General features: G+C 34.9%; 1 protein-coding gene across 1 annotated transcript; it reads left to right on the top strand.

The window, feature by feature from the left end:
- The first annotated feature begins 9,037 nt into the window (after positions 1-9,037).
- Positions 9,038-21,473, top strand: LOC109792125 (uncharacterized). Its single transcript, XM_083060950.1, is given in 15 exon segments — positions 9,038-9,118; positions 9,783-9,834; positions 10,734-10,831; positions 10,934-11,004; positions 12,575-12,671; positions 12,770-12,829; positions 12,940-12,994; positions 13,074-13,459; positions 13,530-14,116; positions 14,118-14,336; positions 14,433-14,784; positions 16,443-16,452; positions 19,417-20,036; positions 20,219-20,773; positions 20,913-21,473. Coding segments are annotated over 15 exon segments (3,309 nt in total). The 3' UTR covers positions 20,979-21,473.

Below are 21,473 nucleotides of genomic sequence, written 5' to 3'. Positions count from 1 at the left end.
AACATCTAAAACACACAATGCTACATTTTTAAATTAAAAAATATTTATACTTATTACCACTTCTGTCATTATATATAAGATTCTTTTCACTTTTTTGTTTGTTTCTTTTATAATATCATCTTCTAATTGTCAGTTACATTAATTATATCTTTTCTAAAATATTATTATTTAATAAATAATTATTTTAGATAAAAGATAATAAATATTTGAAATTAATTGGATAAAAAAATTTCTCTTATTAAGATTGAAGAGAATAAATGGACACATAGACGTCTATCTCTTCCAAACATTAATTAATTACAAGAAAAATGATAAGTAAAAAGAGAGAATATTAATTTAAAAAATGTTAAAGGTAATTTTGAAAAAATAATTTAAATTATTAATTAATTTAATATTTTTTATCAAATTAATTACTTTTCTTAAAAAAAATATAATTTAATTGTAAGGGTCTTATAACTAATGATGAAAGTAATAAATATTTTTTTTAATAGTAATAAGCATTAACCTTTAACATCAATAATTTTATACATTTTCACTAATAACATTTGAACAAAAGAAAAAAATAAGAGTTTTTAAAAGTGTATGAATCAAAATAATTAATTTTATATTTGAAGAATTAAAATCAAATTTACAATATATTTAAAGCACTAAAAGCGTATTTAAGAAGAAAAAAAAATCATTACCCACACCTGAATGACATATAAAACAAAATGGGTACAGTTGATTTTATAACAAATTTAATCTGAATTGTCCATTGTAAATACAATAGAAAACCAATATTATCTCAAAATTTGCATTTTACAAATTAAGCTTTCAAAATTGAAATTGGCTCAAACGGCCAATTGTCAAAGTACTGTGAGTAGGTATTCACTCGCATTCATGCAACACCCTTCATCTCTTTGTTTCACGTTCAAAATATTCTTTCAATGTCTTTTATAAGAGAAAAAAAAAAGGCACTTGTGATACTAATATTGTGAGATGTGAAAGTTAGAAAACGATAATCATATAGTTCAATTAATAAAGTGAATATCTTTTATTATAAAAAAAACTGTATAATTACTATAATAAATAAAAAATAAAAATATCTTTAAAAAAATTGTGTATGTCAAAACAATGAATTGTCTTTATATATTATTATAATGACTAAAAACCTATTTTAGTCCCTTATAATAATTGTTTGTTTCAATTTAGTCCCACTTTTATTTTTTGTTTCAATTTGGTCTCAAACTAATTAATTGGTTTCAATTTGGTCTCTAATAAATTAATTGGTTTCAATGTGGGACTTCCGTCCAAATTATTTAAACAGAGTTAACTGTTCGCCACGTGGATGCCACGTAGATGTATAGGTGGACGCCACGTAGATGCATAGGTGGACGCCACGTGGATGACAAATTTTTTGAAAACAACAGGAACTAGAACGGCCCGCTCTGGTTGCATTTTTGGTGTGTTAATTTTGCATCTGGAACGGCCCGTTCCAGGTGCAAAATTAACACACTAAAAGTGAAATTAGAACAGGCCGTTCTGGTTTTAGAACGGGCCGTTCTGGTTCCAGACTGCTAAACATAAGCGATCAATGATTATAGTTCACGGTTGTGAATCATGGAAGAAAAAAGACTCAATGTACAAAGCATTTCAAACACTGAATTTTGTAATATTGTCAATAAAAATTGATAACTTCAATTGTTAAACAGTTAGACTATACAGTGTATTATTAAGGACAATGCAATGTATCACTAAAAACAATGGTAACAGATTTTATTTCATTTCAAACTGGAGTGAACCACTTACAACCAAATTGACACTATACAGTAAAGGATGAAATGACATGGTATTTTTCCTTGAAGTCATTAACAATGTACCCCAACAACAACCTGTTCTTAAAGAGGTAGAACCTGAAGTAAAGGAAGAGGATACACAGGACTAATATTTCACCATACAACCATATGCAGGAACAGATCTAAGTTAATCATAATGGACAGACCTAAGATAATATTAATAATTTTATAAAAAATATATTATTAATTATATTTTAATTATCTTGTTATATCTAATATAATAAATATATTAATATTTTTTTTTTATATTTTATGTTGTTTAATGTTCTATATTAAATTTTTAAGAATTTAATTGTTAAATTAAAAAGTTTTTCATGTATAGATCAAATTTATAAAAAATTTTAAAAAATTAAAAATCATATAATACTTCGTTAAATTAATTCAAATTAACATATAAAATATTTTTGTTTTAAATGAATGTAAAAATTTAGAGGACACTAAAAGAAAATAAATTAATAATTATGTTTATCTTATTAATTTTTATCATTTTATTCCTCTAATTTTAAATAAGTTACAAAAAATTATAAAGTGACACTTAAATATTTCTTCAGATAGAAAGAGAAAAAGAAAAAGTTATTACTCTATTTATAAGACAATTGTATTTTATAAAAATAAGTAATTTTAAAATTTTTACCATAAAAAATTATTTTTCAAAATTATTATATTTTTTAATAAAATTAATAAATAATATTCTATTCTCAGTTTTGGAACGGCCCGTTCTGAATCCAGAACGGGCCGTTCTGGTTTCAGAACAAATTGTTCTACTATACTCTTGGTGTGTTAATTTTACATCTGGAATGACCCGTTTTAGATGCAAAATTAACACACCAAGAGTGCATCCAGAACTACCCATTCTGGTTCCAGGTGTTTTCCCAAAAATTGGCATCCACGTGTCATCCACGTGGCATCTACCTATGCATCTACGTGACATCTACGTGACCAACAGTTAATGCCGTTAAAGAAATTTGGACAGAAGTCCCACATTGAAACTAATTAATTTATTAGGGACCAAATTGAAACCAATTAATTAATTTAGGACCAAATTGAGACAAAAATAAAAATAAGACTAAATTAAAATAAATAATTATTATAAAGGACCAAATAGGATTTTAGCCTATTATACTTATTCAAAGTTGCAATGAAACAATATTCTCTTACCATATGTAACCCTTCTTTGTTGACATGCATTTTTATCATCTCCAGTTCTCCACCTTCTCCACCTTTGTTAGTAGCACGACAATATGGTTACCAACATTACAGTCATTAACGTCCCTTTTTTTTTTCTTTGTCAATTCAATCACACCCATTTGGCGCACTCATCATTTTTTTTATTAGTTCACTCGCGTCATTTGAATGACCCTAAATCCAACTCCTATTATGTGATTTTTGGTTTCAACTTACCCTTCCCCAGTTGCTCATTCATACTCTACAATACTTCTTTTGTTTTTAATACAATTTTATTAACATAATTTCATTCTCTTAATAACTATATCATTTTTAATTGTAATTATTAAAAAGATAAATTACAAATAGTTAATATTATTTTGAGACAATTTTTTAAATATTATAATCGCAGTCAAATTAGTATATAGGGAAAATGTTGATTTGATGTTCAAATAATGAGCTAACTGTTAACTTGTCATGATTTCATGTATAACGGTTGTCATAGATCTATATTCATGAACCAACTTCTTTTTTCGTGGAAAACAACTATATGTGTCTCTTCGTCTCCACAAACTTCAAATACTGCAACAATTCCACCCAAATAACTTTTGGGATTTATTGTCAACACAATCAGTTGAATGCCATTGATCCATGACCTTTGCATTCAAAAGCAAAATATTTTTTTTCCCTGCAGTATCTAGGGCCGATTGCAGTGGTTAATCTCCTCGCTACGCTAAAGACATTTCAAAAGGTGGGATAGTTGGTCTAAAAATTTAACGCGACTGCATACACAAAGCAGGATTCAGACCCCTAACCTTACTTAAGCGTGGATCAACCCCTACTACTGAACCACACACTTGGGGTTAAAAACAAAAAATATATGTGGACACAAGTTCTTTTTTTTTTTTTTTTTCCATAATCAACCAAAATATTAATATAGCACTAGTGATACTTAGACAAATACAAAAAAAAAAAGAAGAATAAGCTTAAAATAAAATCATATACACATATTAAATATTATATCTATTTAATAATTAGTAATCACTTTGTACACATATATATACTCATAAAAAAAATGAATTTACATAACATGTGTTTTGCAAACAACAGAATTGTATATTAGAAATTTAGATTTATTTAATTATATGATCCTTATTAGTGAAGTCAAATCATTTCGCATCTCTATACTTATTTAAAAATTAATAAGATAAAATAATTATAAAATTATATAAACAAAAATAAAATATTTTCTTTATAATAGATATAAATATTTATATTTTATATTATATATATGAAGTACAAAAAATTGAGGGTATTGGTGGGAGGAAAAGAATATGGTGCTTACGGAATGAATGAAAATGTTTATTTTTATGATTCTTCCATAAAGTCATGGTTATTAGTTTTTGGTAGTGGAAAGTGAATATTGAGATTCAATTGGAGAGATGTTTTGTGGTTGCATTTTCAACGTAACTTGTACTTTCTACACCTCCAATACCAATTTAAATGTCTGCACGCGGTAACTCCTTCTTAATTACAATCTTTTCATAAAAAAATGCTAAAACAAAATATTGGTTAAATAAGATTACGTTGACACAGTAACCAATTACACACGCAAATGAAAAGTGGTTGCTTTTGCTTATTCATCAATTTCCAAACATGAGGATGTCATTTTTGCTTCTTCTAGTATACGTAGGTTACACAACATTATGAAAACAAATTTTAAATTTTTAAATCATCTTTTCCAATCCTCAGAAGCTAAGGGGCAAGTGAAATATTGTCCCGCGATCAAATCCATCTTTTTCATAACAAACAACTTATCAACCTAACATTAGATTGTTTGGATATAAACCATTTTATCTATATATATATATATATATATATATATATATATATTAATTTATGATATTTTATTTGTAATTTATTTGTTTATTAACACTTATGTAATTAAGAAGTTATAAGATTATCTAAGTGATGTGGAAAAAGTGACAAAGGATTAGAGTAATAAGAAAGAATTATGTTCAAATCTTTTTGACTAATATAACTCATCAATTTACTAATATTTGTCGATAAAAAAATATTTATACTATTTTTTATTTACAAAATTTAATTATTAGTAATCAATAGAGAATTCAAACACACCCTCTTTATGACTTCAATCCTATGTCTCTTCCCTCAAAACATTTATATCGTATATTTATATTATTATTGTTGATGTGTTTATTTGTTGTATTATAAACTTATTTAATTTAATATCATTGATAAACTTATTAAATGTATGTTATATTGAGCAATTCTAAGACGTCAATGCAAGAGACATAAATTTACGTTAGACACGTAAAATGGTTTCCATTATGCGTTGCCTAATCATCCATGCCTGCATCACCATCATCATCATAATCAAAACGCTCTTTCTCCTTCGCCGAATTCTCCAACCCTTCTTGACCCTTGACATTCGACATCGATTCCAGAAACGAAGGACCCAACGCTTCCCTCACTTCCTTCAAATACGCCCCCACCTCATCAAACGCTTCCTTCCAACTATTCAGCCCTGCGAGCCTCTCGTGAAACCTAGGATCCCAAACCGCGGTATCCACGTCGTTGAGCCACCGCGCCAACTCGCCGAAAGAGGTGATCCTGCTGCGTCACACCTACAGTGCCGCCACACGGCCGCGCCAGATGTGGTCGATGGCGGCAGAGTACTCGGTGGAGGAGGCGTCGGGGACGACAGCGAGGTACTTGACAGTGCACTTGGCGATGACTAGGGATGGCAACTATACCCGTACCCACGGGTAATACACGAACCCGTCCCGATTTTGACGGAGAATACTCGGTTTGACCGGGTACGGGTACGGGTAAAACCCGATATATTAAATCGGGTACAGGTATGTACTTACCCACCCCATACCCGTACCTGTACCGTCCCCGTTCCCATTTGTAATTTAATACTCACTTTCAATTTAATCAAGCAGATAACAAGCAATGCATGTGTGTCAAATTCCTTATTCTTGGTTCACTTACAATTTCATTTCACAAGCATGAACCTTAAACGAATTTTCAGCCACAATTATTGCAATGGAACATGACAATGTGCAAACAAAAGTTTCAAAAGAGATCAAAGAACTGAGAAAAGCTAATGACTATCTGTGTATGCATCCTCACTAGGAAAATGTTTCTCTCTATGCACACTAGTGTATCAGGGTGAGTGTTTCTCTCTAGTCTACTACTCACGCCACATAATTCAACTTTGCTCTTCGTTTCCAAATGAAACCAGTGGTAAAACAAATGCAGACACTTATCCCAAGGTCTTTATTAGGGCAATCTGGGTCAAGCAGGGTCAAGCGGTAGCAGTTTTATGGTTTTTCAAGGATTGAAGGTGCTATAGCTTAAGAGAGCAAATAAGATTTTTCAATGATGTCCCTCTCCATACCCCATTACAACAATTAAGCACATGCCCTCAACCAATTCCAGCCATTAGCCTTTATATGATGCATCTGTACACTTTTGCATCTTATTTCAAATATTTTTTTTTTTTTTTTTTTTTTTTTTTTTTTTTTTTTACTGACCACATACTTCTTCTTTCTCAAGTTTCTTCATTCTTCAACTCCCCCAAACTTATTTGATGTCATCAATATACTCTCTTAACCAAAACAAGGATTTAAGGTTAATTTTTCAAAGTTGGGATAAGTGGAAGGTTGAGTGTTTAAGCTTAGGAAGATATGGGTCAAAAGAAAAATAAATATGGCTTTTTGGCTTAGATGGTTATCAAAATATAGAAATGCCTTGATCATGTAAATACACTACACTAGCAAACCACCCGGGAAACTCAAGCAAAGTCTATCATGCAACATAAGTGTAGTTTCTCTCATCAGTATTTAGGCTCAGACCTCACTCGGTTGGCATCCACAGATTATCACACTCAGCTCAGTCTATGATCAACATTGAAACCCGTATGCAACTAATCATGAACTAAAGCTCTAATATGACTTGAAAATGTCTAAAGTACACACACCATAAACATTAAGCAAACCTCAATCCAAAATTGATCACATACAAAACAAGTATTCAACAAGATTAAAAACCATGCTCTAGCAGGATATTCAAAAAGATGTACCAACCAGAGTAATCCAAAAACAATTAAAATACTGAAAATAACAACAGAAAAATAAATTGCAAACAGAGGTGAACTAAGGTGAGCTTCATCTATTTCCATCAAATTTGGTCATCTTCCTCAGTAAGTGCTCAACCGCATCTGCATCAGCAGCTCCACTCCCCCACATTTAGAAGCCTGGTCCCCAGGCCAACCAGTATATGCCTGCAAGTCCTAGTAACCAGAAGTTGTGAAAGAGTATAATCATGAAGAACATGGTGAGCATAGTATACAATGATGACCATACAATTATATCAAAAATGAAGAACAACCTTAGACCAAAATTAACCACAAAGAAACATGCTTGAAAACAGAGAAATATAGGTTCAGGAGAGTGCTCGCGCCGGGCGCAGCACAAACTCGCGCCAGGCGCCATCTCAGTAAAAGGCCAACGAGGTTCAAATTCTGATACCGCGCCGGGCGCAGCACAAACTCGCGCCGGGCGTGGTACTCTGAAATGGTTACATTTTGCCTAAATTTGCTTTGAAGGGAGCCTTGTAACCAACCAGAACCAGAATTACCTCATATCTCACACTCCAAACAAAGTATAACCTATATTTACTCATTTCAAACATGATTCACACACTTAACAAATAACACAAACAATACATAACACAAACAACATATAACACAAAACATATTTACATATAAACAAACAAGTCACAAATAGCTATAAATACTCAATTTGCCATTCTAATCCCCGGCAACGGCGCCAAAAACTTGTTGAGATTTCCGTTGAAGTACTTTTATTTATAATTATAGATTAGGTTACTTCCCTCAACGGACTCAAACACGGCAAGTGTACCGGCCGTACAAGTAGTAAAAATATCGTATCCACAGGGATTAGAAGGTAAACTAAGCATTCATTGGCTACTTGTGACTTGAGAACAATCCCAATAAATATGAATATGAATTTAAGAACAAAACTACTGGAATTGTTAAAACACAAATGAATGAATTAGAAATGAAATGGGGTGAGAAATGGTAAAATGGACACTTGAAGTTGTGGGGGTTTGATTTCACCAAAGAAACACTAGTGAATCCTATGTCTCTTGTTACATTCATTGTTCAGTCAACCATAAATTTACTCAGACCTAATTCCTTAGAGAAAGAGCCTAGGTGCAAAATATTGAGTACTCAAGGGATTGATATTCAATATTTTGCACCTAGGCTCTTTCTCTAAGGAATTAGGTCTGAGTAAATTTATGGTTGACTGAACAATGAATGTAACAAGAGACATAGGATTCACTAGTGTTTCTTTGGTGAAATCAAACCCCCACAACTTCAAGTGTCCATTTTACCATTTCTCACCCCATTTCATTTCTAATTCATTCATTTGTGTTTTAACAATTCCAGTAGTTTTGTTCTTAAATTCATATTCATATTTATTGGGATTGTTCTCAAGTCACAAGTAGCCAATGAATGCTTAGTTTACCTTCTAATCCCTGTGGATACGATATTTTTACTACTTGTACGGCCGGTACACTTGCCGTGTTTGAGTCCGTTGAGGGAAGTAACCTAATCTATAATTATAAATAAAAGTACTTCAACGGAAATCTCAACAGTACGGGTACGGGTAAAACCCGATATATTAAATCGGGTACAGGTATGTACTTACCCACCCCATACCCGTACCTGTACCGTCCCCGTTCCCATTTGTAATTTAATACTCACTTTCAATTTAATTATATTAAAAAAAATTAATATTTTTTTTATGTATGATTATTTATTATAGTATGAGATAGATAAATAATTTAATTATAATTATAATATAATAAAAAAATAATTTAAAAATATCATTTTAAAAAATAAAAAATAAAAAATAAAAAATAAAAAATTTAACAGGTATGGGTACGGGTACTAGTATACCCGATACCCAACGGGGACGGGGATGTGGATGAAAATCCCATACCCGACGGGTACTGGGACGGGGACGGATTTGGGTTTGATTTGCGGGGACGGGGACAGACGGGTATCATAAAACTCGTACCCGTCCCGCCCCGTTGCCATCCCTAATGACGACGCGGTAGGCGTGGCAGAGGCATCATTGGAGAGGGGCTCGAGGAGTTCGAGGATGTGGAGGGCGGTGTCAGGGAGGGAGGCATGGAGGAGGAGGGTGTGCTTGAGGCGGAGATCAACGCCAGAGAGGGAGTGAGGTTAGGGCTTTTTGGATGAGGAAATCAGGGACGGAGTCAAAATAGGCACCAAATTTATAACATATACCAAATTGATAAGTTTTTTTTACGTTAGACCTCGTGGTATCTGACGTAAAAAACTTGATTATAATTTTAAAAATGTCACCACATTTTTTTTACGTTGAATTTTTCTTTGTCTGACAAAAATATAGAGATATAAATTTCATATTTTGTATTAGTGAACTCATGACTAATTTTATAATATTTGATCATAAAATTTGGAAAAAAAAATTAAGACAAGTAAAATGGAAATAATTTTTAAGTTTTTTAATGAGTTGGGTTTGGATTTTCAAGCTAATGAGAAAAAGAATCCAACTTAAGCAACCCATTTTTGAGTGGGTTAAGCCTATTTGAACTCTTACCTAAATGTTGAATTCTCCTTGTATAGGTTCTAGCTTCTACTTCTTCCTTAAAATGCTTTATTTCTCCTCGTCATTGCAGATGGTGAATGGTGGGAATGTGCCTCACTGTGCTACTTTGGTTACAAAAGCCAGTATGGTCTAACTACTAGTACGTTAATCCTGGTAGATAATTCTACAAAAACACTTGGAATCCGTACTGTTTTAAAAATATTTTTTTTTATTTTTAAAATCAATTTAAAATATTTTAAAAATAAATAGAAAACACATGTTTAATAAAGATTACAAATAAGAATAAACTAGCATTTTAACATATAAATGTACGGGCTAAGTATTTATTAAATATAACAAAACTTTATAATAAATTATACACAATTAAATATTATATTTGATATACATCTGTAAGACCTCAAATCTCTCCCCCCCTCTTCTGTGTTTTCTGTATTTTATCAATAACATCTATAATCTATTACAGTAGGTAAAATTAATACCTTTTTCTCTAATTGCTTTTGGTCTCCATTTTTAATAGGAACATTTTGTCCTTCAAAACATCCAAAAACACAAATCCATTTATTTATAGATATAGAAACTTTTGTTTTCATGTTTTGGACTATTTTAGTCTTTCACTTTACATTTCTATTGTAAATAAAAACTTTCCAATACTCACACAATTGCCTTCTCTCTCTCTTCTCATCTCTTGCTTTCCATCTCCCTATAAGGCTTTCATCTTCACTCACTATAAGATTTTAGGAAGCTAATGCATCAGTGCTTAACTGCTTATAATTAAATGAGCTCATTCTCATAATTTTATAATATTTTTTTATTAAAATAAAATAAATAGAAACACAAAGTGTCTCGATCCCAAGTGTGTTACTAATTTGCTCCATTAATAAACATGCTCAACTTATTTTGTCTGGACTAACATAAAATTGGAATTTGGTCATGCTTTTCTAATTGGGTTCAGTCCGACCCTCTTATTATCTTTTCTATCTTTATTTGAATTTTTACAGTTCTTTCATGACTAAATGCTGAGTTTTCAATGGTTGGCAGTCTTATGTTTTGGATGTTCACCCTTTTAACCCTCGAATAGCTATGAGTGCTGGGTATGATGGACGAACCATTGTGTGGGATGTAAGCTTTTTTTTTTTTTTTTTGTGTCCTTAATCTTAGCGTTGGAATGCTCTTTGTAAAAAAGATTAGTTTATATGCCTTTCTGGTACATGCTTTTTTCAGATATGGGAGGGCATACCTATTCGGACATATGAAATTAGACGTTTTAAGTTGGTTGATGGGAAGTTTTCTCCGTAAGTATCTATTGAATTTTTTCCTCTATAGATTTTGATTTGTTGCACACTTTGGTAATACTTGGTGACGTCTTCTATATCCTTCTGTCTTTGGCTTATTAAACTTGTGTTTGGCAAAGAAACTCATTAGACATAAAGAGATTGGCTATCTCCAAAACTACCTATAACTTTCTGAGAGTTAGTTACTGATTACAGCTGTCGAATAACTAGCTGATAACTGCAGCAAGTGATTTTCATGTAAAGCAAGTATACTTGAGCTGTTAGGTAAAGACTATTAATGTTTTTTTTTTTTTTTAATCTAAGACACCCCTTCATGCAAGATCCATTTGGCTTGGAGCATAGGCAATGCACAGGTCCACCTATGGCTGTTTGGCCTAGTGCTACTAGACATGTACTTGCAGCAAAGGAATGGTTGTTCAACATTAACATGTTTGAATACTTTTTCACTGCCATTAAAAGAGTTGACTTCTGAGAAGTAAAACTTTCTTGCTTTTTGGGTGAAAGAATTTATTCTAGATGCAGTATCCACATAATTTTTAAAAAATATACCAATTTACATCTCAAAGTAGTTCCAATTTACTATCCAAACAGAATCGATTTTCTATTTTCTAAACTATCTTATGAAATATTATTCCAATTATTATGAGTCTACTAGCAATGTATTCACTGCATGTATTTGAGCCTAGACCATCTGTCTTGGATCTTGGCCCACAGCTTACAAGTGCAACCTAGCCATCTTTCAGTATCTGCTTCTGTTATTGGCAAGCTGTAACTGTTAGAGGCAGTTACATCTGTTCTAATGCTAACTGATATTAAAAATACTAAACTTTGTACTTTATCTCAGTGTGTAAAATTCTTTCAGATCAATACAATTAAGTTCTCTTAATTTTCTTTTCCCTTTCTGTTGTATTATTTTCTCTCTACTACACTATGAATTCTAAAACGCAAACCCAAGCTAAGTCTTTTGACATTAATTTCTTTTAATATAATTGTTTACATCAATTCTTTCAAAAGCAATTCTATTAAAATCTAAACCAAATTTGCCCTCTACATTGTGCTTAAATTCAATTTTTAATTAGAAGAATGGGGAATGTAAGCATTAAACACTTAACTACTATGTCATGATGAGATTTGCTTTAAAGTGAAAGCCAATAGGTAACGACTCTTGAATGGCATTATATCTAACTTCTTTTTTTAAAAGGCCCGTAGTTGCCTCCTTCCTATATATATTGGATAATTCTGAATCTTGTCATATGGACAATAGTTTTCTGTTCTACTTCTATGTTCAATCTGATTGACATTTTTACTTTGTTGTTACCAATAGTAATTGTCTGCATCCATCATCCATGCCACCAATATGCTATGACTGTCAATTTTGTATATTGATCATGTCAAGCGGAGTTTATGCCTGCTGAATTGGGTCTTGATGGGGAAACTCTGTAGGCTATATATATCTACATTGCTGATCATGAGTGTTCCATGTCACATGAATTATGTTGTCTTGTATTCATCTTAGATTAATCAGGATCTCTGCTGATGTGTATTTCATTGAAAATTGTGTTCATTTTAGGGATGGAACATCAATTGTGCTTTCAGATGATGTTGGCCAAATATATTTTCTGAACACAGGTCAAGGCGAGTCTCAAAAAGATGCAAAATATGATCAGGTGGTCAAATATCACAATATTGCTCCTTTTTACTTTAAATTAATATCAGCTTCTTGGGAAGTAAGTTTATATGGCCATCTCTTTCATTTTTCTGGCAGTTTTTTCTTGGTGATTATCGACCCCTTATTCAGGATACTCAGGGAAATGTTCTTGATCAGGTTGAGAGCAGTCATTGTGCCCCTGTACTTTGTTGATTGTCACCATGATTGAATTAATAAGTTTGTTGAGTTTTCAATGTGCTTGCTAACCTATGTCACATCTGATGCAGGAGACTCAACTTCCACCACACCGAAGAAACATTCAGGAACCTCTATGTGATTCTAGTATGTTGTGGCTCTTAATTCTGAAATTCTTATCTTACTAGGAAGCAAATTTCTCTTATAATAATTATTTCATTACCAGGTATGGTGCCATATCCAGAACCTTATCAGAGTCAATTTCAGCAACGTCGGCTTGGTGCTCTTGGTGTTGAATGGCGTCCTTCATTGATAAAATATGCTCTTGGTCCAGATTTTAGTGTTGGTCAGGACTACCCTGTGATACCTTTGGTAGATTTGGAAGGAATGGTGGAGCCACAACCACAGTTCTTAGATGCCATGTTCTGGGAACCAGAATATGACATTATTGCTAGTGATGATAATGACTCTGAATACAATGCGAACGAGGATAGTTCTAGTGCAGCCGGGCAAGGGAGTTTTATCTCTTCTAGTGATCTAGAATGCAGTGAAGATGACTCTAGTAGTAGGGATGGCCTTCGAAGATCAAGAAGGAGAAAACATAATGTTGGAGTAAGTGTCATGTTTTTTGGTTGGATCAATTGTTAATTACAATTTGTTATCTAACCATAATGTTTTTCAGGTTGAGGCAATGACTTCCTCTGGAAGGCGTGTTAGGAAAAGGAATTTGGATGAGTGTAATGGAAATACTTCAGGAAGTAACAAACCAACCAAAAAATCCAAGGGCAGATCAAAATCCTCAAAAAGAAAATCTTCCAAAGCTAAGACATCGAGACCCCAGAGAATTGCTGCACATAATGCTCGTAATATGTTCTCTCAAATTGGTGAATCATCTACTGATAGGGAAGATAATGATTCTGATGAGGAATCATCAGATAGTTTCCAAGATACAGATGATCTTAGTGAACCTGAGAGGGAAATGGATAATAAGCGTGATGAGCTTAAAAAGCCCCTTTTGGAAAAGTTTGCAAATGTGTCCAAGCCTCCTGAATGCTCTGAGTCCCCAGCAAATGTTGAAAGTAGACCGAGACTGGTTGTTAAGTTTTCACTTCGTGATTCTAAGAAGAATGTTCCCACAGAGGACACAAGATTAGCATGTGAGACTCAAGATGATGTGGTATGCCAGTCTTCTAGACCTCAACCTCAAGAAAGCGATAAAAAGACTTTTCCAGAAACAATCTTTGGACCTTGCATTGTCTTCTATGCATCCAACTAGTGCTAAACTTCCCCAAAGCCACAACGGAAATGAAAATAATGATAAATCACAAACTGAAAATGCTACAAATAATCTGGACACATCCAGTTATGTTGAGGCAAACACAGATCGGTGCAGAAAGTTGAAGACACAAGCGTATGAACTTTCAAGATCAGGGGATGCTTTGCTGACTGATGCCGAAGTTGATGACCATTTTGAACACGATGCCAATGGGTATGTAAAGCCCGACATGAATGTCCAAAATGATACTGCTTTCTTTATTTGGAAATCTCTTCAGAATCCAATGCTTTTTCCTACCATGTTTTGCAGGATATCAGAACATATGGCCACCAAGATGGAGACTGTTGGTAGTATGATTAATACAGAACTGACTGATTTTGAAGATGCACCTAAATTTTCATCACTTGAACCTTTGTTGTTAGGCAATCATCAGCCAAATGCTGATGGCTCCTTGACATCTGCTTATGATAAGTTCAATGGTGGTGATAAAGGCCAGTCTGGATCTGACAAATGTGCAGAGGACTTGCTAGAAAACAATGAAGTTGTTCACTCAAGCCACTCTGGTGACCTCAAAATGAAAGCGCCTGTGAGATCAGCCAAATTGGTTATTAAAAAGAAGCAGCTTTCAGCAGACACTGAAGGTCCTTGTAAACTGAAATTTGTTAGTTCCAAGGCAGATTCAACTGTGTTAGGCAACTGGCATTAAAAGAGAGAATAAAAGGATAGAAGAGAGAAATAAACAATACTAAGAGTATTTGTTTTTGGTGTGTCTTAAACCTTACAAGGTGCCTCTATATATATAGCATAAGGAAGAGGCAAGCATTACAAACTAAGTGATGTGGGACTTAATAAGTAAGTTAAACTAAACAATGTGGGACTACTTCAATTTTAGAACTTAGACTACACACTTAACAATTCTCCCACTTGGAGTCTGAGTTCTAGTTAGCTTCCTTGTAAGCATCGAGTTCATATGCTCCTTCGCCTAGTGCAGCTTTCTTTATCTTCAATTATCCCTGAAGACCAGCTGAGGTAATGCAGAGCCTCAGTTTGTCAGTTGTAACAGTCTTAGTTAGCATATCTGCTGGATTTTCTGATCCTGAAATCTTCAGCAGAGATAATTCTTCATCATTTATCAATTCTCTAATGAAATGATATCTTAATTGAATGTGCTTGCATCTAGAATGGAAGACAGGATTCTTCGCAAGACATATAGCACTCTGACTGTCACTGAACAATGGAGCGTTCTTTTGTTCTTTCCCTAATTCACTGAGAAAGTTCTTTAGCCAGATCATCTCCTTGGCTGCTTCTGAGATAGCTATGTACTCAGCTTCGGTAGTTGAGAGAGCAACTCTATTCTGAAGCTTAGACTTCCAACTCACTGCAGTTCTCCCCAAGGTGAAAATGTAACCAGTGGTGCTTTTTCTAGTGTCCAAATCTCCTCCCAAATCTGCATCAGAGAACCCTTGTAAAGTGAAATTACCTCTTTTGAAGAGCAAATTTATTCCTGAAGTACCCTTCAGATATCTTAATATCCACTTTACACCTTCCCAATGCTTCTTCCCGGGATTCGATAGGAATCGACTGACAACTCCAACAGCATGTGCTATGTCAGGTCTGGTGCACACCATGGCATACATTAAGCTCCCAACTGCTGATGCATATGGTACTCTTGACATGTGGTCCTTTTCTTCAACTGTCTCTGGAGATTGCTTCTTTGAGAACTTCATGTGAGTTCCCAAAGGGGTGTTCCTGATTTTGGCATCTCCAACATTAAATCTGTCAAGAAGCTTTTCTATGTATTTCTCTTGAGACAACTTCAAGACTCCTTCTAGTCTGTTTCTAGAAATCCTCATGCCAAGAATTTGTTTAGCTGGACCAAGATCCTTCATCTCGAAGTGGTCTGTCAATTGCTGCTTTAGCCTGTTAATTTCTGTCATATTTGGCCCTGCAATTAGCATGTCATCAACATATAGAGCAAGGATAATATAACTGTTAACATATTTCTTAACATAACAGCAATGATCCATGTCACATCTGCTAAATCCTGAGTTTTGCATAAACTCATTAAATTTTTTGTACCACTGCCTTGGTGCTTGTTTCAAGCCATACAAGCTTTTATGAAGCTTGCATACAAGATTTTCCTTGCCTGAAACTTTAAAACCTTCTGGCTGAGTCATATAAATATCTTCATCTAAATCTCCATGCAAGAATGCAGTTTTAACATCTAACTGCTCCAAATGAAGATTCTCTGCAGCAACAATGCTCAGTATGACTCTGATGGTAGTCATTTTTACAACTGGAGAGAAAATTTCTGTGAAGTCAATTCCTGGTTTCTGCTGAAATCCTTTGACCACAAGTCTCGCCTTGTATCTTTTTCTGCCATCAGATTCTTCCTTCAGCCTGTAAACCCACTTGTTTTGTAGAGCCATCTTTCCTTCTGGCAATTCAGTTAACGACCAAGTACCATTCTTTTGAAGAGATGTCATCTCATCCTTCATTGCTAACTCCCACTTGACAGAATCATTCCCCTGTATAGCCTCATCGAAGTATTCTGGCTCACCAGCATCAGTCAACAATAAATAGTGCAATGAAGGAGAATACCTTTCTGGTGCAACTGAAACTCTGCAGGATCTTCTCAAAGGAGGAGATGCTGGTTCTGATTCAACCTCTATATTTGTACTCTGGCTTCTGTTGGTTATGTCGCTTTCTGAAATTTCTTCAAGTTCTACTTTCTCAGAAGGCTCTGGCAACTTGTTTGTATCAATAGATTCTGCAGAAAATCTATCCTTATAAAATAGATTCTCATTAAAAGTGACATTCCTGCTTCTGATGATTTTCTTGTTTTGGTCATCCCAAAATCTGTAGCCATACATGTCAGAACCATAACCAATAAAATAACACTTTTTGGCCTTGGGATCCAATTTGTCTCTACTATCAGAGTCTATCAAAACATATGACACGCAGCCAAATACTCTTAAATGTGAAAGATTTACCTCCTTCCCAGACCATACCTCTTCAGGCAATTGATAACCCAAAGGAACTGATGGTCCTCTATTTATGAGATATGCTGCTGTGTTGATTGCATCTGCCCAAAACACCTTAGGCAAGCCCGATTGGATCCGCATGCACCTAGCCCTCTCGTTCAATGTTCTATTCATTCTTTCTGCAACACCGTTTTGTTCTGGTGTTCCTGGTATTGTCTTGATCATTCTGATCCCATGTTCTGAACAGAAGTTCTTGAATTCGTGGCTATTATACTCTCCACCATTGTCAGATTTCAGACTTTTCAACTTTAAACCTGTCTGATTTTCAACTTCTGTTTTCCATCTTTTAAACACAGAAAACACGTCAGATTTATTTTTGAGAAAATAAACCCATACCTTTCTCGTAGCATCATCGATAAAGGTGACATAATAGCATGAGCCTCCAAGAGATTTCACTGGAGCTGGCCCCCAAACATCTGTATGCACCAATTCAAGCCTTTCTGTTTTCAGTGTCTTTCCTTGCCTTGAGAAACTAATTTTTCTCTGTTTTCCCAAGATACAGTGTTCACAAGTGCCGACATCTACGTGCTTTAGTTTTGATAACTTACCCTTTGTCGCCATTAGCTTCATTCCTTTCTCACTCATGTGCCCAAGTCTTTGGTGCCACAAGTATGAATTATTGGCAGCCTCAGTAACTGCTATCATGTTCTCATCTGCAACCATGTAAAGTGACCCTCGCTTCTTTCCACGAGCGACAATGAGATTGCCTTTCTTGACTTTCCATGCTCCATCTCCAAAAGTGGTTTCGTGCCCTTCATCATCCAGCTGCCCTACAGATATTAAATTTCTTTTTAAGGCAGGGATATGTCTGACATTTTTCAGTGTCCAATGGCTCCCACTTGAGGTCCTGATGGCAATATCTCCTTTTCCAACAATATTCAGAGGTTTGCCATCTGCAAGGTAAACCTTTCCAAACCTTCCAGAAACATAGTTAGTCAACAATTCATTAGAAGGAGTGGTGTGGAATGACGCACCTGAGTCCATAATCCATGACTCAATAGGACTATCTAGGCTGCAGATTAATGCATCGTCTATCTCGTCAGTTGCTGCATTTGCTGATTCATCATCGTCACGTTTCTTGTGATTCTTGTTTTTCTTCGGAGCTTTGCATTGATTGGTAAAGTGACCTCTCTTGTCACAATTCCAACAAACAATGTCATTCCGGAATTTTGGTTGACCTTTAGCTCTTGACTTTGATCTTCCTCGGCTGTTGTAACCTTTTTGAGTGGTTCTTCCTCTACTTTCAGTATTTAATGCTGAACTGGAAGTAGAACTGGAAGGTTCCTCGGAATCTCTCCTGCGAACATCTTCGCTCAAGATCAGGTCGCGAATGTCGTTGAGCTTCAACTTGTTATCCCTTGCAGAACTGCTGACTGCAGTAACAGTTGCAGCCCAACTTTCCGGTAATGATGACAATAGTATCAATGCCTTCACCTCATCTTCAAATTTGATTTGTACTGACTCTAACATAGCAAGAATAGTGTTAAAATCATTAATATGATTAATCACAAGGTTACCTTCTCCCATCTTAAGGTTGAACAACCGACGCATTATGTGTACTTTGTTGGCTGCAGATGGTTTCTCATACATGTCTGATAGTGTCTTCATCAGACTTGCAGTTGTCTTTTCATTGACGATGTTGAACGCGACATTCTTGGCCAATGTCAGCCTGATCACGCCAAGAGCCTGTCGATCTAGCAAGTTCCACTCTTCCTGTTTCATATCGTCTGGCTTCTCCCCTATTAAGGGTTGATATAACTTCTTTTGATACAGATAATCCTCTATCTGCATCTTCCAGAAGCCGAAGTCTTTACCATCAAACTTCTCTATCTTCACCTTCCCTTCTTCTAATGCCATTGCTCTGCTGCTGAGAAAAGCTCTTGCTCTCTAAACTGAGACTCTCTCCTCTTAAACTGAGGAATTCTGAGAAAAGCTCTCACTCTCTAAACTGAAGATTATTCTTTTCTGTTGTGGAAGATCAGATAAAACTGCAACCACAGAGCATACTAAGAATACTCTCCTCTCACTCTCTAAACTGAAGATTATTCTTTTCTGTTGTGGAAGATCAGATAAAACTGCAACCACAGAGCATACTAAGAATACTCTCCCGAACCTAGAGCTCTGATACCAGTTGTTAGGCAACTGGCATTAAAAGAGAGAATAAAAGGATAGAAGACACACCAAAAACAAATACTCTTAGTATTGTTTATTTCTCTCTTCTATCCTTTTATTCTCTCTTTTAATGCCAGTTGCCTAACAAACTGGTGCTAGAGGTATTGTTATCTCTGAAAATTCCTCTTTAATGGGGCCTAATCTTGTAACAGAAGCACCTGAAGGTGAAGATGACAGAAAATTTAGTTCTCCACAGCTACTGCATCCATATTCTGACAAGGGAAGTTATGATCACGTCCATAAAAGGGGCAAATCATATAAAGGGAAAGTCAATCAAGATGGTTTTGATTGTGATATGGAAGAACATACTTCAGTTTTCAGCAACCAACATGATTTAGGAAATGGTTTGGCTGATGTTATAAGTGATCCTATTCGTCGAACACGATCTATAAGGATGAAGACAACTTCTGAGGAGCCCAGCACTTCAAACAGAAGGATTAAAATTCGCGGGTTCCAAAGTTCCAGGGGCAAATCTGATCTGGAAGACACTTCTATCAAAGTGTCTGATCAACTCCATCGAAGAACAAGGACTACCAGAAGCAGGCGTGGTGAATATTTTGCCAATGACCCTGGTACTTTAACCCGAAGGATGTCAAATCACCATGTCAAAAAATTGTCATGGCTGATGCTCTCTGAGATTGAAGGGGGTTACCGGTATATTCCTCAACTTGGTGATGAAGTTGTGTACCTGAGACAGGTAGTTTATGTCTTGACTTTTTCCCCTTATGGTTTGTAAATTGTAATACTTTATAGTTTTTTACTTTTTTTTTTGGAATGCAAGTTTCCCCAACCTGTTTCCTATTTTATGTTCTTAACCTTATTTGATTGGTTCTGTAATCTGTTTCCCTATTCATTTTCTTGAGCATATTTTATTGCCAGGGCCATCAAGAATACATGGAGTCATGTTCGTCATCTGAATCAGGTCCATGGAGATTATTCACAGGACTAAGTGCTTGTGAAATTTGCAAGGTTGAAGAGCTAGAGTATGCGGAGCTCCCAGGCTCTGGGGATAGCTGTTGTAAGCTTAAACTTAGATTTGTGGACCCTTCTTCAAATATGTATGGAAAATCATTTAAATTAACTCTACCTGAATTGATTAACTTCCCTGATTTTGTTGTTGAGAAAACATGGTATGATACTGCCATGAAGAGAAATTGGTCTTCAAGAGATAAATGCATGGTCTGGTGGAGAAATGAAGATGGGAAAGGTGGAAATTGGTGGGATGGTCGAATTATTTCAGTTCAGGCCAAATCTCATGACTTCCCTGACAGTCCCTGGGAAAGGTATCTTATCCAGTACAAGATTGATCCATCAGAGAATCATATGCATAGTCCGTGGGAACTATGTGATCCCGAGATTCTATTGGAGCATCCCCACATTGATCATGAAATCAGAGATAAGCTGCTGTCCTATTTCACTAAATTAGACCACAGGGTAACTTGATGTGAAGTTTTATTTCTCTTAACCTACCTGTTTTTTCACTGAACTAGTCTTGTTGATACAAGTTGCAAAGTTCTAATTGTTTTAAAGGGGGTTGATGTAACGTTTCTCATTGTTTTTTCCTTCAATTCAGGAGAAGTTTGATATCCAAGCACTGAAACACGTAGCTGAGAAATTAGAGTTTTCAAACAGGTACTAAAAGTTTCTGTGTAGAAAGGCACAGAGCACTGGTATGCCAGTGGTATTTTTATGCAGGCAGGCCTGTTCCGGCAATTTCCGTGCCTTGAAATCAAGTACACAAAAAGTAAAAAAGAGAAAGCGACAGTTTAAATACGTGATCTTAACTGGAATGACTACTATCGAAGTGTGGAAGGTGTCAAGCATGATATACTGGTAATGTTAGCAAATGCCGAAGACTTCTTTACAATCACAAAAAATGGTCAGCTGTTGAGCAACATCAAGAGAATATCAGAATGGGTTAGAAGGAAACTTGAAAGGATATAGAAAGCCCAAATTGGGATTTATAGGTTTCTTCTAACATTGTTTTTCATTCTTTAATCCAATTTTGGAGAATTAGTTGGTATTTAAGTTGGTCTTATAGAATGGAGGCCATAGGTGGTGGTAAATATCAGCTGTCACATGTGTATATATCTACTAACTCATCCTTTTTAATGCCAAGTATCTTTATGAGGCA

Source organism: Cajanus cajan, chromosome 7, assembly GCF_000230855.2.
Source record: "Cajanus cajan strain Asha chromosome 7, NIPB_CcT2T_4, whole genome shotgun sequence".
Classification (NCBI taxonomy): Eukaryota; Viridiplantae; Streptophyta; class Magnoliopsida; order Fabales; family Fabaceae; genus Cajanus; species Cajanus cajan.
The sequence above is the reverse complement of the archived record's forward strand: the minus strand, read 5'-3'. Positions and strand labels throughout refer to the sequence as shown.